This window comes from Neophocaena asiaeorientalis, unplaced genomic scaffold (assembly GCF_003031525.2).
Source record: "Neophocaena asiaeorientalis asiaeorientalis breed wild unplaced genomic scaffold, Neophocaena_asiaeorientalis_V1.1 scaffold187, whole genome shotgun sequence".
NCBI classification, from domain to species: domain Eukaryota; kingdom Metazoa; phylum Chordata; class Mammalia; order Artiodactyla; family Phocoenidae; genus Neophocaena; species Neophocaena asiaeorientalis.
In genome coordinates this window covers 940,602-962,607 of record NW_020173109.1, presented here as the reverse complement: position 1 = coordinate 962,607, position 22,006 = coordinate 940,602, and the positions used below count along the sequence as shown (strand labels likewise).

The 22,006-nt window shown below is 40.6% G+C and overlaps 1 protein-coding gene across 1 annotated transcript in view; it reads right to left on the bottom strand.

The window, feature by feature from the left end:
- CNTNAP5 (contactin associated protein family member 5) overlaps positions 1-22,006 on the bottom strand; it is an 852,083-nt gene that overhangs the window by 605,694 nt on the left and 224,383 nt on the right. The window contains exon 3 of the mRNA XM_024743412.1: positions 16,454-16,647. Coding sequence (XP_024599180.1) covers positions 16,454-16,647 — 194 coding nt within the window. The remainder of the gene's footprint in view (positions 1-16,453; positions 16,648-22,006) is intronic.

Below are 22,006 nucleotides of genomic sequence, written 5' to 3'. Positions count from 1 at the left end.
GTCCTTCCTTGCCTCTTTCTAGCTTCTGGTAGTTCCTGGCCATCCTTGGTGTCTTGACTTGTAGCAGCATTCCTCCAGTCTCTGCCTCCATCTTTATCTGATCTTCCTCATGTTTCTTGGTGTCGTCTCCTGTGTTTATAAGAATGCCAGTTACTGGATTTAGAGCTATCCCTAATTCCAGGATGATCTCACCTCAAGATCCTTAACTACCTACACTCACAAAGACCTTATTTCCAAAAGAAGTCCACATTCTGAGGTCCTGGGGGGACACTATTTAACCCTCTACAAGTCTATGTGCAAGTAAAAAGTGGCCCCAAAAAAGACAGTTTAATAATCATGTGCCCCTACCTACACTTTCACTGAATAGAAGAGTGACTTGGATCCTTTCATGCTTCTAAACCAAGTGTATTCTTCTCTTATTTGCTGATCTACTTTCTATTGGGTTTCTTTCCCCAGATAAACTCATTCTGTCTTTAGCAAAAATTTATTGAGGCAAGTAAGCTCCCTCCTTGTTTGTCTTCACATGTTTCCTCCAGGCACTTCTTAGAAAGTAGGGTTTCAGTACTTACTGCCTTATTGCTCACACTTAGGTTATATAGATTCCTTTAACTTGTAAAATAATTGGAGGATTACAAAAAAAAAAAGTTTTTTCCATTGGTAGCCCTGTCATCATACTTAAACTTTAAATTCTTAAAGTATCATTTCTGGCCATCTCCTGAATTAACATTTGGATAAGGGTCATCCAACATCAATTAATATCATTACCTGTTCTCTTGTCCAACACATTCAAAAGGTACTACATGTTCTTAGTCTTCTTTACTCCTGAGTTTATTATAATTTGCTTCCTTTGAATTAATGGTCCCTAGAAGTACATTGACCATAAAATTATCATCCAGACCAAACCATTTTTGAGAGTGAAAAGGGACTCAGTTAAAAACTACACTAGAACAACAGGGATAAATAAGGAATTTACCTGAACAAGCCCAGAAGATGCATCAGCCAACATACCTGTCCTGCCTTATCTCCTACACAAGTCCTGTGTTTTAGCCAAACAGATGGCATTTCTGTTATTTTCTGGGAAAGTTAAGGGTATTATATGTATTTTTTCCAAAACTCAATTTTGTGACTTGTCACAATACATACTCAGTGAGTATGTGTTGAAAATGATATAATATTTACTTATTCACATCCAGTATTTATTGAAGACTTACTATGTGCCTGGACAAGGTTCATGCCTTTGAATAAGATACATCCTTAGAGGCTCAGAAAGGTTAAGTGGTCCTGAAGATGCACACATCAATTAGACAAAGGGACTGGATGGGGGTATAGATTCCTTAATTACAAATCCTGTGTTTATTCTATTTGATGCCTCTCTTAAAACGTTCTGTAAGTCACACAACACAGGGTCGATTCTGAATCAGGTGCCTTAAACACCATGCAGATCTTCTTGAGCCCTTACTCCTGTTCCCTCTTAGGTCCCAAATCTGTTTCTTCCCTGAAGTTTCCTTGCCTCATTTTTTTAAAAAAAATTATTTTTATTGAAGTATAGTTGATTTAAAATGTGTGTTCCTTGCTCTCTTTCTGTAGCTCTTATCACCTACAGCCGACTTGATGGAATGGGGATCCAGGGATGGACCTCCAGACAGAGCATGGATGGAAAGCACAGGATCTTCCCCAAATATTCTGTTTATTCAGGTGGCTTAGGGTGCCCCTCCCAAGCTATGGCTTGGTACATCCACATCCTTTCTTAAATTCTCACGCACTTACAGCACTCATGTGAACATGATGTCTGAAACACAATGCCTACAGACTTACGCACCAGGTAGGGGAGGCTGGAAGAGAGACCCAGGCACAGAAATTTTCCGCAGAAAGGCATCCCCAGTCAAAAATAGACCCACAGACTTAGGAAACAAATTATGGTTACCAAAGGGGAAATGTGCGGAGGGGTAAGTTAGGAGTTTGCGATTAACAGATACACACTACTATATATAAAACAGATAATCAACAAGGACCTACTGTACAGCACAAGAACTATACTCAATATTTTTTAATAACCTATAAGGGAGAAGAATCTGAAAAAGAATATATACATATGTATATACAGCATATACCTGAGTCACTTTGCTGTATACCTGAAACTAACACAACATTGTAAATCCACGATATTTCAATAAAAATAAATACATAAATAAAATAAAATGAAACACAATAAAATAAAAGAGTGGATGTGTGCCATGGATTCCTACCCTACTCAGGGCTCTCCTTTCTCTCACCTACACTCAGAGTCCTTCTTATCCATAGATGTTACCACACATAGGCAGATGAGTTGTTTAGAATATGGCACTAACTTGTTCAGGTTTATCTCCTTGGTCCTTATCAGTTCCTTCTACTTGGTTTCACAGTCCATTAAAGGGATTCTGGCCCTCAGTTATTTCAGTGTGTCACAAACGGGGACAGATAGGACAAAATGGTGGATGAACTATTGCCAGATCAAAAGAACTAATGGGAAAAAAATTCATAGCACTTATTATACTGACAAGTCAGAAACTTCATGCTCTCATCTGTATGCCCACCTGCACATACCCTTTCTCTCTGTACCTTTCCATGTATTTATCTCACTCTAAGGATTTCTACATTCTACTCTTGAAGTCTTCTTAATTTATTGCATGCAAAATGTGCTTAGCAGATATTTGATGTCCTAAATTACAAGGAGATAAGACAGGATGCTAGGGGTCCATGATTCTCTGGTACAGAATTTTTGTTGTTCCCACACAACAAAGCACCTATGATATTCAGGTCAAAATAATTTCAGCCCAATTTTTCAGACTCATTTTTCTCCTTCAAATACTTAAAAACAAACAAAACAAAAAAGCACTGCTCCTTTTCTTTATGGACTTGTTATTTCATTTCCAAATAATTCTGGAGTCCTTAAAGTAGAGAATTATTGTCAAGCCTAGTGTCTAGATAAATTTAGTGCTGTCATTCAACTCTGGAATTCAGAGAGCCACCACAGCAGCAGTGGTGCTGCTGGTCACAAGGCAGTGGGGAGGACACCGTCCCCACATGAACAATGGCAACTGGCCAGATTCGAAACATGAGACCAAGTCCTTGAGCTCTCTCCTTTTGTTAACATTGAGGCCAACAAAACTGGCAACCATACTTAACAGGAATAGAAACTTGTGTTTACCAAGCTATGCTTTTCTCCTTAATATCAACCACTATCATTAAAATAATAAACTTAATGAAGCCTACTTTCCTTTGGACTTTTTAAAAACACTTGAGAGACTCTTAGCCTCCTCGAGGTCCCTGGCAGCCTAGACTCTTTCCACCTGGCTAGAGCCAAGTAGACACTTGGGGCTTCAGACTTTGGACTAGAGCCCTTTGCTTTAGGCATCAGTAACTCCCCTAGGCTCTTCTTCCAGCACTTCTGTCTGCTAACAGGACTCCTAGCTAGTTGTCTTTAATGAGCCTGGGTGGGTAATTATCTTTGCCTGTAACCAAAAGGAGATTTTACTTTCTCCACTCTGTATTCAGTTTATTAAAAAAAAAAAAAAAAGAAAAGAAAACCTGACTTATTAAGCTTGCTTTCCATTTTGGGTGCAAACCTCAAAAGAAGGAGAACTGAGAGATAGGGTCCTCTGGGTATCTTCACCAGGTGTATCACATGCACCTACCTCTAATAGGGATAGTAATTATATCCTTTATTTATTTATTTATTTATTTATTTATGATCTGAATCTCCCATTTGATTTTGCTAGTTGACTAATTTTTCATTGAAGTATAGTTGATTTACAATGTTGTGTTAGTTTCAGGTGTAGAGCAAAGTGATTCAGTTATACATCTATATATTGTAGACCTTACAGGCATTCATCCATTTATAGTTTACACAGTGGTTCTCAAAGTGAGGTCCTTTTACCAGTAGCACCAGCATCACCTAAGCTATTGTTATAAATGCAAATTTTCGGCCCCACCTCAGACCTACTGGATCAGAAGCTCTGCAGGTGCGGCCCAGCAATCTGTGTCTTAATAAGTCCCTTGGGGCTTTCTGACACACATTCATTTTTGAGAATCTCTCTTTACAGATCACATGTGCTAAGTACATTCATTATACCAACTTAACAGAGGAGGAAACTGAGCCTTCTAGAGTTTTAGTTATTTATAAAAGTCACAGAATATCTAGCTATCAGACTTAAAACCTGAGATAATCTATGTAAAAAGAAAAAGAAAAAAAAAACTCATGGTAGTTGAAGACTAAATGAATAACAGGTAGATAAGATTTCTTTTTTGTAGTCATTATACCTAGCTAACATAATTCAATATATTTACATAAGAAAATGTAATGCTTTGCCACATGTTAAAGCTGAGATATTAACTCCAATTTCTCCTGATCTAAGGAGGGTAGTTCTAAAACCTAACTGGTTTATACATATTGTAAATACAATTATGAGTCAAGTTTCCTGTGAACCACTAAGTACCTTAACAATAAGATTAATTTAATAGCAGTGGGTTTAGAAGAATTAATTTTAATCAGATCATCCTCCTTGCTTTGATATCAGCTGCTGGATCCTTTCCCATTACAAATGCAACCAGTTTGTAGGTGACTGCAAACATCTGCTCTCCCCTAGAAAGTGTCCATATGAATATTAATCCTGAAGACTACATGTTGACTTCTGTCCATGTGATGTGTTTAAATGCTACATATGTAAGTGTGTGAAAGGTATTTACTCCTTAAAGAGGCTAGGCCCCATGTTGGGATGTTCTCTGAAACAATTCAGCAAATTCTAACATTAAGAAGGGAAAACAGATGGGCATCGGTGAAGAACTTTCAAGGGCTAAGTGTGGAGCCAGAGGGCTGAAGGGAGCCTGCTGATTCTGGGGTAACTACCAGCTGTTGCTTCCACAATACTGATTGGCCAGTTGTTCTCTGTCCCCTTTTCTGCAGAGTTTTATCCAGTGATAAGAGAATCAAAGGTCAACAAAAGTGCTTAGCACAGAACCAGGAGGATGATTCAAGGGAAATGTGTATTAAGCTTGGAAGACTTTTACTTGTCTGGTCTAAACTGGATCCATAGTGAAGCTCAGGGTTTATTGCTATGTATTCCCACAAGGCAGCCCATAAACCAAGGGTTCTGAGCAGGGAAGTGTAAAGAAATGGATGCAAAGGATTTGGAAGGTTCTAAATATATATTGCCATGGATGGAAACAATGATCACTCCAAGGAGGTTCAGTAACATTTTCAAGGCCATATGAGCAACCAATGGTAAAACTGGAATCTGACCCTAATCAAAAGCCTGTGCATTTCTCTTCACCTTGACTTGGTGCATGGTGATGACTCGCTCTTGCATTGATGGTCTCCATTAAATCAGGGGCAATATTCTGATCATGCCAAGCTCTGAAAAGACTTTTTAACAATGTCCAACTAGGAAATGAATAGCTATATTAAAAGCTTAGGTGTATATCTGTGTGAGAGAGAGAGAGTAGAGGAAAAAAGTATTAACAGAATTATGAAAAATGTATTTAAGAGTATTTTCTTATACATAGTCTTTGTGATTTAACAAAAAAAATATTATAACAAAATGATGAACACACAATGACTTACTTGCTTTGGTCTGTAGCCAAAGAAGATATGGTGATACTAGTAGTTTACAATCTCTAGCGAGCTTCATTCTCCAGGTTTACCTTGTATAACTGATTGGGGAAATCTTGTATCTAAATTTATTAATTTGTGTGTCTTCAATACTTATACATCTTCCTTTAAGATTGTGCTTATAGCATTTCTCCTAAAATCAAGCAGGACCTTGTGGGGCCTTCCTACGGACAGACCTCCATGTCCCCCCTCTTGTTTGTAGGAAAGCCTTAGCCACCTAGGCCTTGCCTGAGTTCCAAAGAGCAAATTTAATCAGAGAAGTGAGAATATGCAGAAACAAAGGAAAGCAGTCAAGCCAGACAAAATAATAATAGTTTAGCCATAAAACAAAGTCAAGGGCCTTTAGTTCCTCCTCAAGGGCCATAGCAGCCTGAGCCATATCCTTGAGTTATTTTGCAGATACTAAAACTCCCATCAGGTGGAAAAAGATAACTGCATGCTAACTACCAGTGTGTAGACCCCAGACAGTTGGGAACCAGAAGGTTGATGATTGAGAACCCTGGAACGTCACCTTATTTCCTCACCATCAACCAGCTGGAGAACGATGCATGAGCTGATCACATATTTCTCACACTGTCCTTAAGAACACTTCCCTGAAAGCCATTGGGGACTTCAGGTCTTCTGAGCATGAGCTGCCTGTCTTCCTTGCTTGGTGCCTGCAATAAACACTGTACTTTCCTCCATCACAACCCAGCGTCAGTAGATGGGCTTTGCTGTGCAATGGGCAAGGGGACCCAAGTTCAGTTAGGTAACACTCCTGCTTTGAACACTCCTCCTTCCCCACTATTTCCTCTTTCTGCCTTCCTACCTTTATGGAATTTTTATTAGGCAGACCACATTTTGTAGTTTCCAGGAAGCCAAAGGAACTTAAACATGGTCCCTGCTTTTTCCATTCATCAAAGCAGCTTCCACCCATATACCGCCAAGCACACCTTGACAGCATCGTGTATCTGAACTGCCACTGGTGCTACTTTTACACATAGGCTGTGTTGCAGCATGTCCTTAATGGCTCTGTGCATTCATGGGAGGGATTGACCACATCTTCAAGCCCCTTGTTATGCCCAATACACAGCACGGTGTTTGGTGTCTCATGAGAGTTGAAAAGATATATGTTGATGGTAATGAGATTCTCACTCTTAAATTGTTTTCTGAAATTGGTAGGCTTAAAATACGATGTCAGACAGTGATCAATACTCCGGATGTTTTAGGCCAAATTGGCAGAATAAATGTGTATAAATCATGAAGATCAGAGAGCCTCTCCCAGAACGTTTAGAAGGCACTCAAGGGTGAAACTGAGAAACTGATGACCTAAATGTATAATCCATTGTTTCAACTGACCTTTATGTCAGAAAGGTGTTAAGTAGCATATGCAAGCCCTTTCATAATAGACAGACTCCAGAAAGCTACAGAAAATCAGAGACCATCATATCATCCAGGCCAAAAGATTCTATCAAACAAGACCAGATGGCTGACATATTTGGGAAGTGGCAACAAGATTTTAGAAGAGAAAACTGTAAACTGGATATTAATAAAATGCAGTATATTCAGATAATGTACTCCAGGGTCATGGGAAGAGGAAAAGGATCCTGATTAACTTGTCCAAGATCAATCAGGAACAACGTGGATGAGGTGATTTAAAAATAGGGCTCGGGACCTTGGGAGGGCTCATGCCAAGGAGTACTTCCCAGAACTTCTGCTGCCAGTGTCCTTGTCCTCACGGTGAGACTAAGCCACGCTCCGCCTCTGCAAGAGACCCTCCAACACTGGCAGGAAGAAAGTATATCCAAATTTTTATAGCTCATGGAAGGCTCTCCAGCCAGTACCCTAGATTGAGACAAAGAGAATTAAAGCCCGAGGAGTGAGACAAGGCTGCTTAGCAACAATGACAGATACAACAGAAATACATCTACACGGGGAACAACTCCTACAGAACACCTACTGAGCACTGGCAGAAGACCTCAGACCTCCCAAAAGACAAGAAACCCCCCACGTATATGGGTAGGGCAAAAGAAAAAACAGAGACAAAAGAATAGGGATGGGACCTGCACCAGTGGGAGGGAGCCGTGAAGGAGGAAAGGTTTCCACACAATTAGGAAGCCCCTTCATGGGCAGAGACTCTGGGTGGCAGAGGTGGGGAGATTCGGGGCCACGGAGGAGAGCACAGCAACAGGGGTGCGGAGGGCACACAGAGGATTGGTGCCGACCGGCACTCCCCAGCCTGAGAGGCTCGTCTGCTCACCCACTAGGGCGGGCGGGGCTGGGAGCTGAGGCTCAGGCTTCGGTCGGAGTGCAGGGATAGGACTGCGGTTGGCAGAGTGAACACAGCCTGAAGGGGTTAGTGCGCTACAGCTAGCCGGGAGGGAGTCCGGGGGAAAGTCTAGACCTGCTAAAGAGGCAAGAGACCTTTTTCTTCCCTCTTTGTTTCCTGGTGCATGAGGAGAGGGGATTAAGAGCACTGCTTATAGGAACTCCAGAGACGGGTGCGAGCCGCGGCTAAAAGCACGGACCCCAGAGACGGGCATGAGACCCAAAGGCTGCTGCTGCCGCCACCAAGAAGCCTGTGTGCGAGCACAGGTCACTCTCAACACTGCCCCTCCAGGGAGCCTGTGCAGCCAGCCATTGCCAGGGTCCTGTGAATCAGGGACAACATCCCCGGGAGAACGCACAGTGAGCATCAGGCTGGTGCAATGTCATGCCGGCCTCTGCCGCCGCAGGCTCGCCCTGCACTCCGTACCCCTCCCTCGCCCTGGCCTGAGCGAGCCAGAGCCCCCGAATCAGCGGCTCCTTTAACCCTTTCCTGTCTGAGCGAAGAACAGACACCCTCCAGCGACCTACAAACAGAGGTGGGGCTAAATCCAAAGCTGAACCCTGGGAGCTGTGCGAACAAAGAAGAGAAAGGGAAATTTCTCCCAGCAGCCTCAGGAGCAGCAGATTAAATCTCCACAATCAACTTGTACCCTGCATCTGTGGAATACATGAATAGACAAAAAAATCATCCCAAGTTGAGGAGGTGGACTTTGAGAGCAAGATTTATTATTTTTTCCCCTTTTCTTCTTTCTGTGAGTGTGTATGTGTATGCTTCTGTGTGAGATGTTGTCTGTAGAGCTTTGCTTCCACCATTTGTCCTAGGGTTTTATCTGTCCATTTTTATGTTTGTTTGTTTTTACGTTTTAAAAAAATTTTTTTCTTAATAATTATTTTTTTATTCTAATAACTTTATTTTATTTCACCTTACTTTATTTTATTCTCCTTCCTTCTTTCTTTCTTTCTACTTTTGCTCCCTTTTATTCTGAGCCGTGTGGATGAAAGACTCTTGGTGCTGTAGCCAGGAGTCAGTGCTGTGCCTCTAAGGTGGGAGAGCCAACTTCAGGACACTGGTCAACAAGAGACCTCCCAACTCCACATAATATCAAATGGTAAAAGTCTCCCAGAGATCTCCATCTCAACACTAGCACCCAGGTTCACTCAACGATCAGCAAGCTACAGTGCTGGACACCCTATGCCAAACAACTAGCAAAACAGGAACACAACCCCACCCATTATAAGAGAGGCTGCCTAAAATCATAATAAGTCCACAGACACCCCAAAACACACCACCAGAAGTGGTCCTGCCCACCAGAGAGACAAGATCCAGCCTCATCCACCACAACACAGGCACTAGTTCCCTCCACTAGGAAGCCTACACAACCCACTGAACCAACTTTAGCCACTGGAGACAGACACAAAAAACAAGGGGAACTATGAATCTGCTGCCTGAAAAAAGGAGACACCAAACAAAGTAAGGTAAGCAAAATGAGAAGACAGAAAAACACACAGCTGATGAAGGAGCAAGATAAAAACCCACTAGACCTAACAAATGAAGAGAAAATAGGCAGTCTACCTGAAAAAGAATTCAGAATAATGATAGTAAAGATGATCCAAAATCTTGGAAATAGAATAGAGAAAATGCAAGAAACATTTAACCAGTACCTAGAAGAACTGAAGATGGAAAAAACAATGATGAACAACACACTAAATGAAATTAAAAATACTCTAGAAGGGATCAATAGCAGAATAACTGAGGCAGAAGAATGGATAAGTGGCCTGGAAGATAAAATATGAGAAATAACTACTGCAGAGCAGGATAAAGAAAAGAGAATGAAATGAACTGAGGACAGTCTCAGAGACTTCTGGGACAACATTAAACATACCAATATTTGAATTATAGGGATTCCAGAAAAAGAAGAGAACAAAATGGACTGAGAAAATATTTGAAGGGATTACAGTTGAAAACTCCCCTAATGTGGGAAAGGAAATAGTTAATCAAGTCCAGGAAGCACAGAGAGTCCCATACAGGATAAATCCAAGGAGAAACACGCAAAGACACATGTTAATCAAACTGTCAAAAATTAAATACAAAGAAAACATATTAAAAGCAGCAAGGAAAAAACAAAATATAACACACTAGGGAATCCCCATAAGGTGAACAGCTGATCTTTCAGCAGAAACTCTGCAAGCCAGAAGAGACTGGAAGGACATATTTAAAGTGATGAAGGAGAAAAACCTACAACCAAGATTACGCTACATAGCAAGGATCTCATTCAGATTTGATGGAGAAATTAAAACCTTTACAGACAAGCAAAAGCTGAGAGAGTTCAGCATCACCAAACCAGATTTACAACAAGTGCTAAAGGATCTTCTCTAGGCAAGAAACACAAGAGAAGGAAAAGACCTACAATAACAAACCCAAAACAATTTAGAAAATGGGAATAGGAACATACATATTGATTATTACCTTAAATGTAAATGGATTAAATGCTCCCACCAAAAGACACAGACTGGCTGAATGTATACAAAAACAAGACCCATATATATGCTACCTGAAAGAGACCCACTTCAGACCTAGAGACACATACAGACTGAAAGTAAGGGGATGGAAAAAGATATTCCATGCAAATGGAAACCAAAAGAAAGCTGGAGAAGCAATTCTCATATCAGACAAAATAGACTTCAAAATAAAGACTATTACAAGAGACAAAGAAGGACACTACATAATGATCAAGGGATCAATCCAACAAAAAGATATAACAATTGTAAATATTTATGCAGCCAACATAGGAGCACCTCAATACATAAGGCAAATACTAACAGCCGTAAAAGGGGAAATCAACAGTAACACATTCATATTAGGGGACTTTAACACCCCACTTTTACCAATGGACAGATCATCCTAAATGAAAATAAATAAGGAAATACATGCTTTAAATGATATATTAAACAAGATCGACTTAACTGATATTTATAGGACAATCCATCGAAAACAACAGAATACACATTTTTCTCAGGTGCTCACGGAACATTCTCCAGGATAGATCATATCTTGGGTCACAAATCAAGCCTTGGTAAATTTAAGAATATTGAAATTGTATCAAGTATCTTTTCTGACCACAACGCTATGAGACTAAAAATCAATTACAGGAAAAGATCTGTAAAAAATACAAACACATGGAGGCTAAACAATACACTACTTAATAACGAAGTGATCACTGAAGAAATCAAAGAGGAAATAAAAAATACCTAGAAAGAAATGACAATGGAAACATGATGACCCAAAACTTATGGGATGCAGCAAAAGCAGCTCTAAGAGGGAAATTCATAGCAATAGAATCCTACCTTAAAAAACAGGAAACACCTCAAATAAACAACCTAACCTTGAACTTATCACATATGGTCACCTTATCTTTGATAAAGGAGGCAAGAATATACAGTGGAGAAAAGACAGCCTCTTCAATAAGTGGTGTAAAAGTATGTAAAAGTATGAGATTAGATCACTCCCTAAGACCATACACAAAAATAAGCTCAAAATGGATTAAAGACCTAAATGTAAGGCCAGAAACTACCAAACCTTCATGAAGAACCTAGGGGTAAGACAGGAATAAAGATGCAGACCTACTAGAGAATGGACTTGAGGATATGGGGCGGGGGAAGGGTAAGCTGTGACAAAGTGAGAGAGTGGCATGGACATATATACACTACCAAACGTAAAATAGGTAGTGGGAAGCAGCCGCATAGCACAGGGAGATCAGTTCGGTGCTTTCTGACCTCCTGGATGGGTGGGATAGGGAGAGTGGGAGGGATGGAGATGCAAGAGGGAAGAGATATGGGAACATATGTATATATATAACTGATTCACTTTGTTATAAAACAGAAACTAACACACCATTGTAAAGCAATTATAATCCAATAAAGATGTAAAAAAAAAAAAAATAGGTCTCCTGATAACCAACAAGGTCCTAATGTATAGCACAGGGAACTATATCCAACATCCTGTGATAAACCATAATTGAAAAGAACATAAAGCGAATACATACACATGTATAACTTAATCACTTTGTTGTACAGCAGAAATTAACACACATTGTAAATCAACTATACTTCAATAAAACAAATTAAAAAATAAAAATGGGTCTCATATTAAAACACACACATTGGGGTCTGTCTTTGAAATTTCAGAGTGATAAGTAGCAGAGTATAAAGGAAAGTAGCAATGCCCATAGAGGAGAATGTATGTTTGGAACATGTACATGTTGTATGCAGGAAACATAGGTGGATTCATGAAGGGTTTGAACACTGACATACAAGAGACACAGGACTGAAAAGGTAATCTGTGGATTTAATAGGGATGGTAAGTGTTTCTCCTGGAATATCTTTCAAAATGACTGGTAACAGGACTCTGGTCTCTGTGGATTTAAAGAGTTAGAGGTTCCTATGTACCAAATCAAGTGATCCACCTTACTGAACGTTGGCTGAAGTTGCTGCTCAGAGTTCGAATCTTAATATTTTTGTTATTTTGGCATGTCTACAAGCCAACCAGAAAGAGATTTTGGATGTGCTAAGATTCTCAATGTCTTGCTATGTTTGTCTTGCTAGTAGTAGTAGTCCCACTACTATAATCCTTCACACCTGATTATTTAGTGAAGTGAGGACTCTGGTTTATTTATAAATCATAATGCATTGCTATATGGCTGCTTGGTGGCCTCATTTGTGAACATTGCATTCAGAGCCAGTTCAGAAACTGCAAATTGGATTTTTAGAGCACGAATATCTGCTACTGTATATTGGACAGGTATATTTCCAGGATTCTTTTACTGAAGTAAAGTTTGCAAAATAAAATAAATCTCTTGAGTATTAACAAATTGATATCCTATCCAAGGAGTATGCTATAGTTGTATTGCTTGGTAAATCAACTTTTAAAGACATTACAAACTCCATATCATCTGAAAATTGAAGATCTTCAAAAGACCTTGTGAAAGTCTCATTCAAGCGATTTTTCTGTTTCTGTGATACACAGTCCTTGATTAAGTCAATACTTGGTATTGATGTTTTGGGGTACTGACTTTTTTCTGAAAAGTTGAACCATTTAGAGAGTTTTATAAAACCCTCTTGTTTGGCTATTGCTTTTATCTTGTTTATCAGGATTAACTTTGGTGAAACTATAGTCTGATTTATCATTTTATATTTAAAAGAAAAAGAAAAACTCTCAAGGTAACCTTTTCATTCAATAACATAATCTGGTGGAAATACCAATGCAAATTAGGCACAAGTCAGATTTTATACATGTTCATGAAATGTTTGGTAAAATACTCTGAGTCTCTGTTTGATGGGTATTCTGTAAGGCCTATATAGTTTCAGAGAGTTTGAGCACTATTTATAACATATAGAGAAATAGTTAGATAGTATTAGTGCTTTCTCACTTTTAAATTTTAGCAGCACGTGAAATACACAATAGGGTTTAACATTCTTCTTCTGGAGTGGGCCTGGCAAAGTCTAAGGTGAGAAAGATAAATCAGTTCTGTGAAAATTAGAAAACAAATTCAAGTGTAGTAAAGAAGAAATAGAAAGCACAGTTTCTGCAATCAAGTATAGTTAGGAATCAGTCTTGGTTTGTATTCTGGCCTCACCAGTGTCTGGTTATGTGAGCTTGGGTTGGTCTCTGAACCCTGAATCTCCAGAATTTATAACACCATTTTAAGTATACGGAATGGCATTTGTGTACAAATGCCATGTGCAGTGGGTCTTTGGTAGCCGTTAGTTCCCTCGATAGTGATACGAGGGGACACGCATTGTTTTTCAAAATTTGCACCTTGTTAGTATGCACGACTTACCACCATGTCCCTGCCCATGTCACTGGAGGGGCAAAGACCCCTCCCCACGTCTTTCCTCCTCCTGGGGTTTGCATCTGTCAGGTTGGTCCTGAAGCTGCCTCCCCTCCCAAGGGCCCTGCAGGCATTGGAAATGTCTCTGGGGAGGCCTTAGCTGGAACTCACCACCTTCCTGTGCACAACGGTTCCCTGCCTTTTCCCCTCTGCCCGCCCAGCAACTTTTGCCTCCTCCCAAAGGCCAAGGCTATTCTGAGGTGAGGAAAGGGACAGGCACGAGAACAGTGTCCTCCCCTCCAATTCTGTAAGCACTAATAATTCTGCAGTTCTTGTAATAGCCATCCAAAATGTAGTTCAGGCTACGTGTCCAGTAATGATAGGCGTGGAGCCTACTAGGACTTATAAAACAGGCCCCTGCCTTCAACGGGCTTGGAGTTTTGTGGAAGCACAGGCAAACCAACAGGGGCAAGAAAGTGAAATAGGCCTTATGCCCGCTGTTCACTAGCCCAGAGAAATTGTCCATTCTTGAAATACATCCTGATCCACAGGACAGGGCAAAAGCAAGTCATTTGATTTTGAAGAAAATGAAACTCTGGGTTTTATAAAAGTTTAGACAAAAGAACTCGAAACTTCAATCTGAAAAACAACCAGTTCTGATTGAAAATGCCAAAGCAAATAAATAACACCACATCTATTTGTCCCTCTCAAGTCAGCATAAAATCTTAAAATTGTGCCTCAAAATGGAAGGTGTGCTTATTTATCTTTTCAAACTAAACACAAACTAAAAAAAAAACCAAAACCCTGTAGGGCTTCCCTGGTGGTGCAGTGGTTGAGAGTCCGCCTGCCGATGCAGGGGACACGGGTTCGTGCCCCGGTCCGGGAAGATACCACATGCCGCGGAGCGGCTGGGCCCGTGAGCCATGGCCACTGAGCCTGTGCGTCTAGAGCCTGTGTTCCACAACGGGAGAGGCCACAACAGTGAGAGGCCCACATACCGAGGGAAAAAAAAAAAAAAAAACCTGTAAAATTTATGGGGGCTTCAAAATTGAGGAAAAAAGAGAATAGTCCCCAAAAGACTATTTGTAAAATGAAGAAAACCCATGCTCTCCATAAATATTACCACCTAATATTACAAGCCACTCCAAATAAAGATGACTATTATAATATTCTCCGGTTTCAATCTGCCATAACTAATCTTAATCCTCAGTTTACTATTACTTTCAATTATGAATAGTGATGGGTAAGCAATTAACAAATAACAATGAATATAAAATAGAATTTGTTTTCCCAGCAGAGTGAGACGAATACAGAAAAATGTATGTGTAAACAGCAGCAATTTGAAAGTGTAATTGTAATTGATTTAAGAGGGAAAACAATTAAGGACATTATGAGAAGGAAAGCTAATGTTAGCAACTGCTAAATCTTCACCTCCTATGCACATTTAGAAAAAAGTAAATATCTGGTGAGGTTTTTTCCCAAAGCAAAAGTGACCTGAACCAACACATTATTTTATTTGATGTGTAAGTCTATGAGGTCTCCCCTGGGTGCCTTTTGCCCCTGCCTCGACCTCCAATTCCTCACCTCGTAATTTGGGGACAGCCTTTCACTCACCTTTTGGGGTCAAGAGCTTGGGTCCAGGGTTGTGGAAGGCACAGGTTTTTTTTTTTTCATAACCTGGACCAAACTGTCTTTTACTTCCAAGCTGCAGATTGTTTATAAAGACAGAATCATTCTAAATTCTATATTTGTTTTGTATTTTTAACATTTTAAATTGTTTTCAAAACCTGAATAGGCAGTTGAACACAATGACTTTAAAGTCAGACCAGGCTGTGGATTACCAGACCAGGCTGTGGATTACCAGACCAGGCTGTGGATTACCGGACCAGGCTGTGGATTACCGGACCAAGGTGCATCAACTGGGCAACTTTGGTTGAGGTACAGAACTGAGCTAATTGTATTATGACAAGGTATGTAAAGTGACTGGTACATAATAAATAAATATTTACATATATACACTACTAAATATTTACTTATTATGTACCAGGCACTTTACATACCTTGTCATGATGCAATTAGCTCAGTTATGTATGTACCAAATGTAAAATAGATAGTGGGCAGCAGCCACATAGCACAGGAAGATCAGCTTGGTGCTTTGTGACCGCCTAGAGGGGTGGGATAGGGAGGGTGGGAGGGAGATGCAAGAGAGAGGAGATATGAGGATATATGTATATGCGTAGCTGATTCACTTTGTTATAAAGCAGAAACTAACAAGTCACTGTAAAGCAATTATAGTCCAATAAAGATGTTAAAAAATAGGTAAATATTTAATAAACACATACTCCGTCAACCAATACATTCTTGTCAATGATCAGACTTCCATGTTGTAGTTCTCTTTTTATCCCTGAAAGAACTAAGGCCCAGTCAGTGAAGTCCCCAAGTTACCAGAAAAGGAGGAAAACACTAAACTCTTTGCAACAGACATCCTCATTTCCCTAGGAACTGGCGTCATGCTGCAGATAGGACCTAGATATCATCTAATTATTTCTGAATGGGTACACAACAGTTATCAAGCTACCGGCAATCTGGATAGAGGAAAATGACAGAAATGTTCACTGGCTACCATGAGGGCATCTCAGTTTTATTCAGCTGATGAGAAAATTTGTCCTACCCAGATGCTGTCTTCTTGCTTGTACTGTTTCCAGTTGCGTCCTGTGTCACTGAACATCAGGCTGTAGCTCGTCACCCAGTCAGAGCTTCCGTATCTTCCCTGCGTGGCCACTGCTGTAATCTCCACTCTGTTGCCCAGATCCATCTGGAGCCACTGCTGAGCATTGGAATCTGCTGGGGACCAACCACCAGTTCCTGGAAGAGGATCAGAGAGAGAGAGTTGCAGCAACATCTCACAGAGCCGCGACTGTCACCGCTCACAGAGGAAGAAAAAAAACAAAACAAAACAGTGTTCAGTTAAGGTGTCTGTAACCAAAATATGTCTGCCTCTCTTCATAAACCCCTGGTATTTCTTTTTTAAAATTTTATTGGAGTAGAGTTGATTTACAATGTCATGTCGGTTTCAGGTGTATGGCAAAGTGATTCAGTTATACATATGCGTATATCCACTTTTTTTCAGATTCTTTTCTCATATGGGTTATCACAGAATGTTGAGTAGAGTTCCCTGTGGTATACAGTAGGCCCTTGTTGGTTATCTATCTTATATATGGTAGTGTTTGTATGTTAATCCCAAGCTCCTGATTTATCCCTCCTCCTCCCATGTTTCCCCTTTGGTAACCATGAGTTTGTTTTCTATGTCTGTGAGTCTATTTCTGCTTGGTAAATAAGTTCATTTGTATCATATTTTAGATTCCACATGTAAGTAATATCTTAGGATACTTGTCTTTGTCTGACTTACTTCACTTAGTATGATCATCTCTAGGTCCATCTATGTTGCCACAAAGGGCATTATTTCATTATTTTTATGGCTAAGTAATATTCCACTGTATATATAGGCCACATTTTCTTTATCCATTCATCTGTCGGTGGACATTTAGGTTGTTTCCATGTCTTGCCTGTTGTGAATAGTGCTGCAATGAACATTCTAGACCCAATTTTCCTTCTCCTCCTCCATCAAATTCCCTTTCATGGTTTAATATTCATCTCAAATTCTGTTTCCTCTATCATTCATCCTCTCTCTTCTCAGTTATTACAGTTTTCATCTTCTGGATTCCTAAAGGGATGTCACCTATTTTGTAAGTTTTTTACAACTTTAACCTTTAACATGCCTTATACCCTCTTCCTGACTGGTCTTTCCTTCCTTCCTTCTTTGCTTTCTTCTTCCATTCCTCCCTTTCTTTTCTCTGATCTTTAGCTCTTTCTAAATACGTGCTGTGAACCTGCTGTGGACCAGACATTTTTCTGTGGATGCAGATGCATGATCACTGACTATGCCTTTGAGAGGTTAGTGTTCACTCATTCAACAGATGCTCACTGAGCACCAGGAGGCTGGTCGATACTGAAGAGAGACACACACACACACAGAAATGTGTAATGTGATGTGAAAGAGAGCCTTCAGAGAGGTGAACACAAGGTTCAGTATGAGAACAGATGACAGAATGCCTAGGTAGGTGATCAGAAAGCCCTAGAGACAGTGACAGTGGAGCTGAAAGCTGTTTCCCCAGCAAACAAAGTGAGACAGAGAAAAAGTTGGAGAGACCAACCCAGGCCAAGGAAACAGCACATGCAACATCTCAGAGAGACATAAGAGGGCCTCATCCCTGGGTCTCCTTGTGATTCTATATGTTTGACACACAGCAACATTCTGATATGTGACCAAAGCCTTTGAGCCCCAGAATTTTATTATTTGACACATTGGAACTTTGCAGAAGATCAATATGAACTCTTGCTTCTTTGGAAGACTTGTGGCATAAGTGTTCTGTTTTCATTTCCCATAGGTATAAAGAGGTCCGTATTTATTCTTCCTGACTCAAGGGTCCACAAGACATCTGAATCCTGAGTGGGACCTATTGTAGAATGTGTATGCCATGGGTGTACCCCAATATTCAATATTCATAAGCTAATTTACAATAGCTTCCAAGATATGGAAGCAACCTAAGGGTCCAAGGAGAGATGAATGGATAAACAAGATGTGGTATATTTACACAATGGAATATTTGTCAGCCCTAGAAAATAATGAAATAATGCCATTTGCAGTAACATGGATGGACCTAGACATTATCATACTAAGTGAAATAAGTCAGACAGAGAAAGACAAATGCCATATGATATCACTTATATGTGGAATCTAAAAAAAAAATGCTACAAATCCACATATATACAAAGCAAAAATAGACCCACAGACATAGAAAGCAAACTTACGGTTACCAAAGGGGAAAGGTGGGGGAGGGATAACACAGGACTTTGGGAGTAACATATACATGCTAGTATACATAAAACAGATAACCAACAAGGACCTACTGTATGGCACAGGGAACTACACTCAACATTTTGTGATAACCTATAAGGGAAAAGAATCTGAAAAAAAATAGATATGTATTATGTATAACTGAGATATATATTATGAATAACTTCTGTGCTGTATACCTGAAGCTAACACAATGTTGTAAATCAACTATACTTCAATTAAAAAAGAAAAAGAAAGAAAGAAAGTAGCCCTTTTGTTAAGAACCTTGCTCAGGGCATCAGGTTGGGTGATTCATTGGAATTTTAATTTAGAGACGTTAACCAATAAGTCCCTTTTGATTTCAACTTGTGCCACTGAAAATCATTTTAGTGATGGCCCAGTTTACATTCTTGCCATCTCGGGAGGACTCAACTGGACCCCTCCTTGGTACTGAGAACTTTCTGAGTCCCCACTGGCTGCCCACTGCAGAGATAGCTTGTCATCATCTGGGAGTGGGCAAAGGGAGCAGAGAACATGAGATGGGCCCTACTCTGGCCATAAGGCACATTCATCGATTTCATCCCAATAAATAGCTAGTACTGTAGCCGAGTAGGACACTATGAGGCCTTCCCAGAATAGACCACCACAAATGTCCTCTGCTTGCCTTTTGTCTGTAGAAAAACTTTAGTCAAAGAATAAATTTAATCAGAGAAATCAGAAAACTCATAAAGGAAAATAGTCAAGCAAGACAAATAATAACACTTTAGCCATTAAACAAAGTCAAGGACTTTAGTTCCCCCTCAAGGACTGTAGATACTATTCTGAGCCATGTCCTTTGAGCTGTTTTGCAGATACTGAAACCCCCAACAAGTGGGAGAAGTTAACTGAATGCTGCCCATAAGCACATAGACCCCAGACCTGTTGGAACCAGAAAGTTGACGATGCTGACTCCCAATGACCTCACCACCAGCCAATCAGAGGAATGTCCACGAGCTGATCACACTCCCCACAACCCCCCTCCCTCACCCTGTCTTTAAAAACATTTCCCAGGGGCTTCCCTGGTGGCGCAGTGGTTGAGAGTCCGCCTGCCGATGCAGGGGACACAGGTTCGTGCCCCAGTCTGGGAGGATCCCACATGCCGTGGAGCAGCTGGGCCCGTGAGCCATGGCCGCTGAGCCTGCGCGTCCAGAGCCTGTGCTCCGCAACGTGAGAGGCCACAGCAGTGAGAGGCGCACGTACCGCAAAAAAAGTAAAAAATAAAAACCATTTCCCTGAAAACCTTCAGGGGTTCGGGTCTTTTAAGTGCTAGCTGCCCTGGACTCCTTCCTTGGTGCCCTGTGATAAAGCTATCCCTTTCTACTTCACCCAAATGTCTGTCTCCGAGATTCAATCCGGCACTGGTATACAGAGGCTGAATTTTGGCAACAGTACTTTTGTTTGACAACATTTTGTTTTCACTTCCCTGACAAGATTCAAATGCAAGGAAAGAAAGAGAAGTATGCTCATCCCCTACCATGGAATGTCCTTTATTATGTGTTTTGCAAGACATGAATACCCAGTACTGCTTGTATTCACTAATATCTGTTCTCTCTTCCTTCTGTAGTAATAGGACTGCAGAGGGTGCATGGCTTAACTACACTTTTCAGCTCTCAGTACCTTTCGAGTTGTGGCCCTATGGACAAATTCTCTCCAAGAAAAATGTGAGTGGGAAGATGTGCCACCTGCAGGCCATCGGGTCTCTTCCGCACTTGCTTTCCCCTTTTACCACTGATGGATGCAGCCGACAAGGACCTAGAAGACGGCAGAACCTCAGCATGGAAAGATGCCAAATTCCAGCATCATCACATGTAAACTACAATATGAATGAGAACTAAAGACTTATTTTGTTTAAGCTATTGTGTAGTGAAATCTATTTGATACTGCAGTTTAACCTACCTTAATACATACAAAGGTACCCGGTAAATAGAATAATGCCCATATTATAATTGGGGAAACTGAGGTCCAGAAAGTGTAGAACACCTGGAACTCAGGATGCAAGCACAGCTATTTGAGACTCTTATGTAACAGAAAAAAAGGCTTCTAAAAACCAGAAAATCAAGAAGGGGGAAAAGGACTGGGAGGAGATATTTGAGCAGAGATTCTGAGCTTTGTGGCCTCTCCCGTTGTGGAGCACAGGCTCTGGATGCGCAGGCTCAGCGGTCAAGGCTCACGGGCCCAGCCGCTCCACGGCATGTGGGATCTTCACGGACAGGGGCACGAACCCGTGTCCCCTTCATCGGCAGGTGGACTCTCAACCACTACGCCACCAGGGAAGCCCCACAAGTACTTTTTTAATCAATGAACCCTGTCTTCACCAATATGTCCACGATTCCCAATCTATTCTACCCTCTCCCAACTTCTCAAAACTGGCAGAGAGGTCCAAGAAGGAGGAGATATTACATTTCCAAGAAATCTAAAATTGTTCTGAACCTACTTTTGATTTCCACTTAATTTCTCCTGCCCATTTCATGAGACCTCTTTCTTCTTAAGTGAAAAAAAGCAAGGCTTTGTAAACTATATGACTTCAACAATATTAAAACATGATTGAAAAGAAATGTGTATGGTGATTTCTTCTGAGTGATGAAAGTATGAGTAATTTTATTCTTTTATGCTCTTTGCATGTAACATCTTCTATTATCAGCATGTCTTTCTTTTATAAACTGAGACCCATTTTTACATGGCTTATTGCATAAAGAATATATGTAGCAATCTGACATTTGGTGGTATAATATAGAACTCTTTGTGTGACCATCACAGTTTTTGAAATGAAAATCCTCAAACCTTAACTATTTCTCTTTACCTTCCTATTGTCTACAACTAGACTCCTTAGTCATGCTTTACAGTTTTTCCTTCATTTATTCTAATTATTCTTATCATATTTACATATGATAAGAACTTATGTTAATGATGGAAGAAAGGAAATAAAATAACAAGGAACTTTTCCAACCTCCTTGCAAAGAATAAAATCACAGGAGACTGACCCAAACCAAACCAAAACAAAACAAAACAAAAAGCTATTGCTAGGGCTTCCCTGGTGGCGCAGTGATTGGGAGTCCGCCTGCCGTGCAGGGGACGCGGGTTCGTGCCCCGGTCTGGGAGGATCCCACATGCCGCGGAGCGGCTGGGCCCGTGGGCCCGTGGGCCATGGCCGCTGGGCCTGCGCGTCCGGAGCCTGTCCTCCGCAACGCGAGAGGCCACAATAGCGGGAGGCCACAACAGTGAGAGGCCCGCGTACCACAAAAAAAAAAAAAAAAAAAAAACTTTTTTAAAAAATTTTTTTCAAATTTT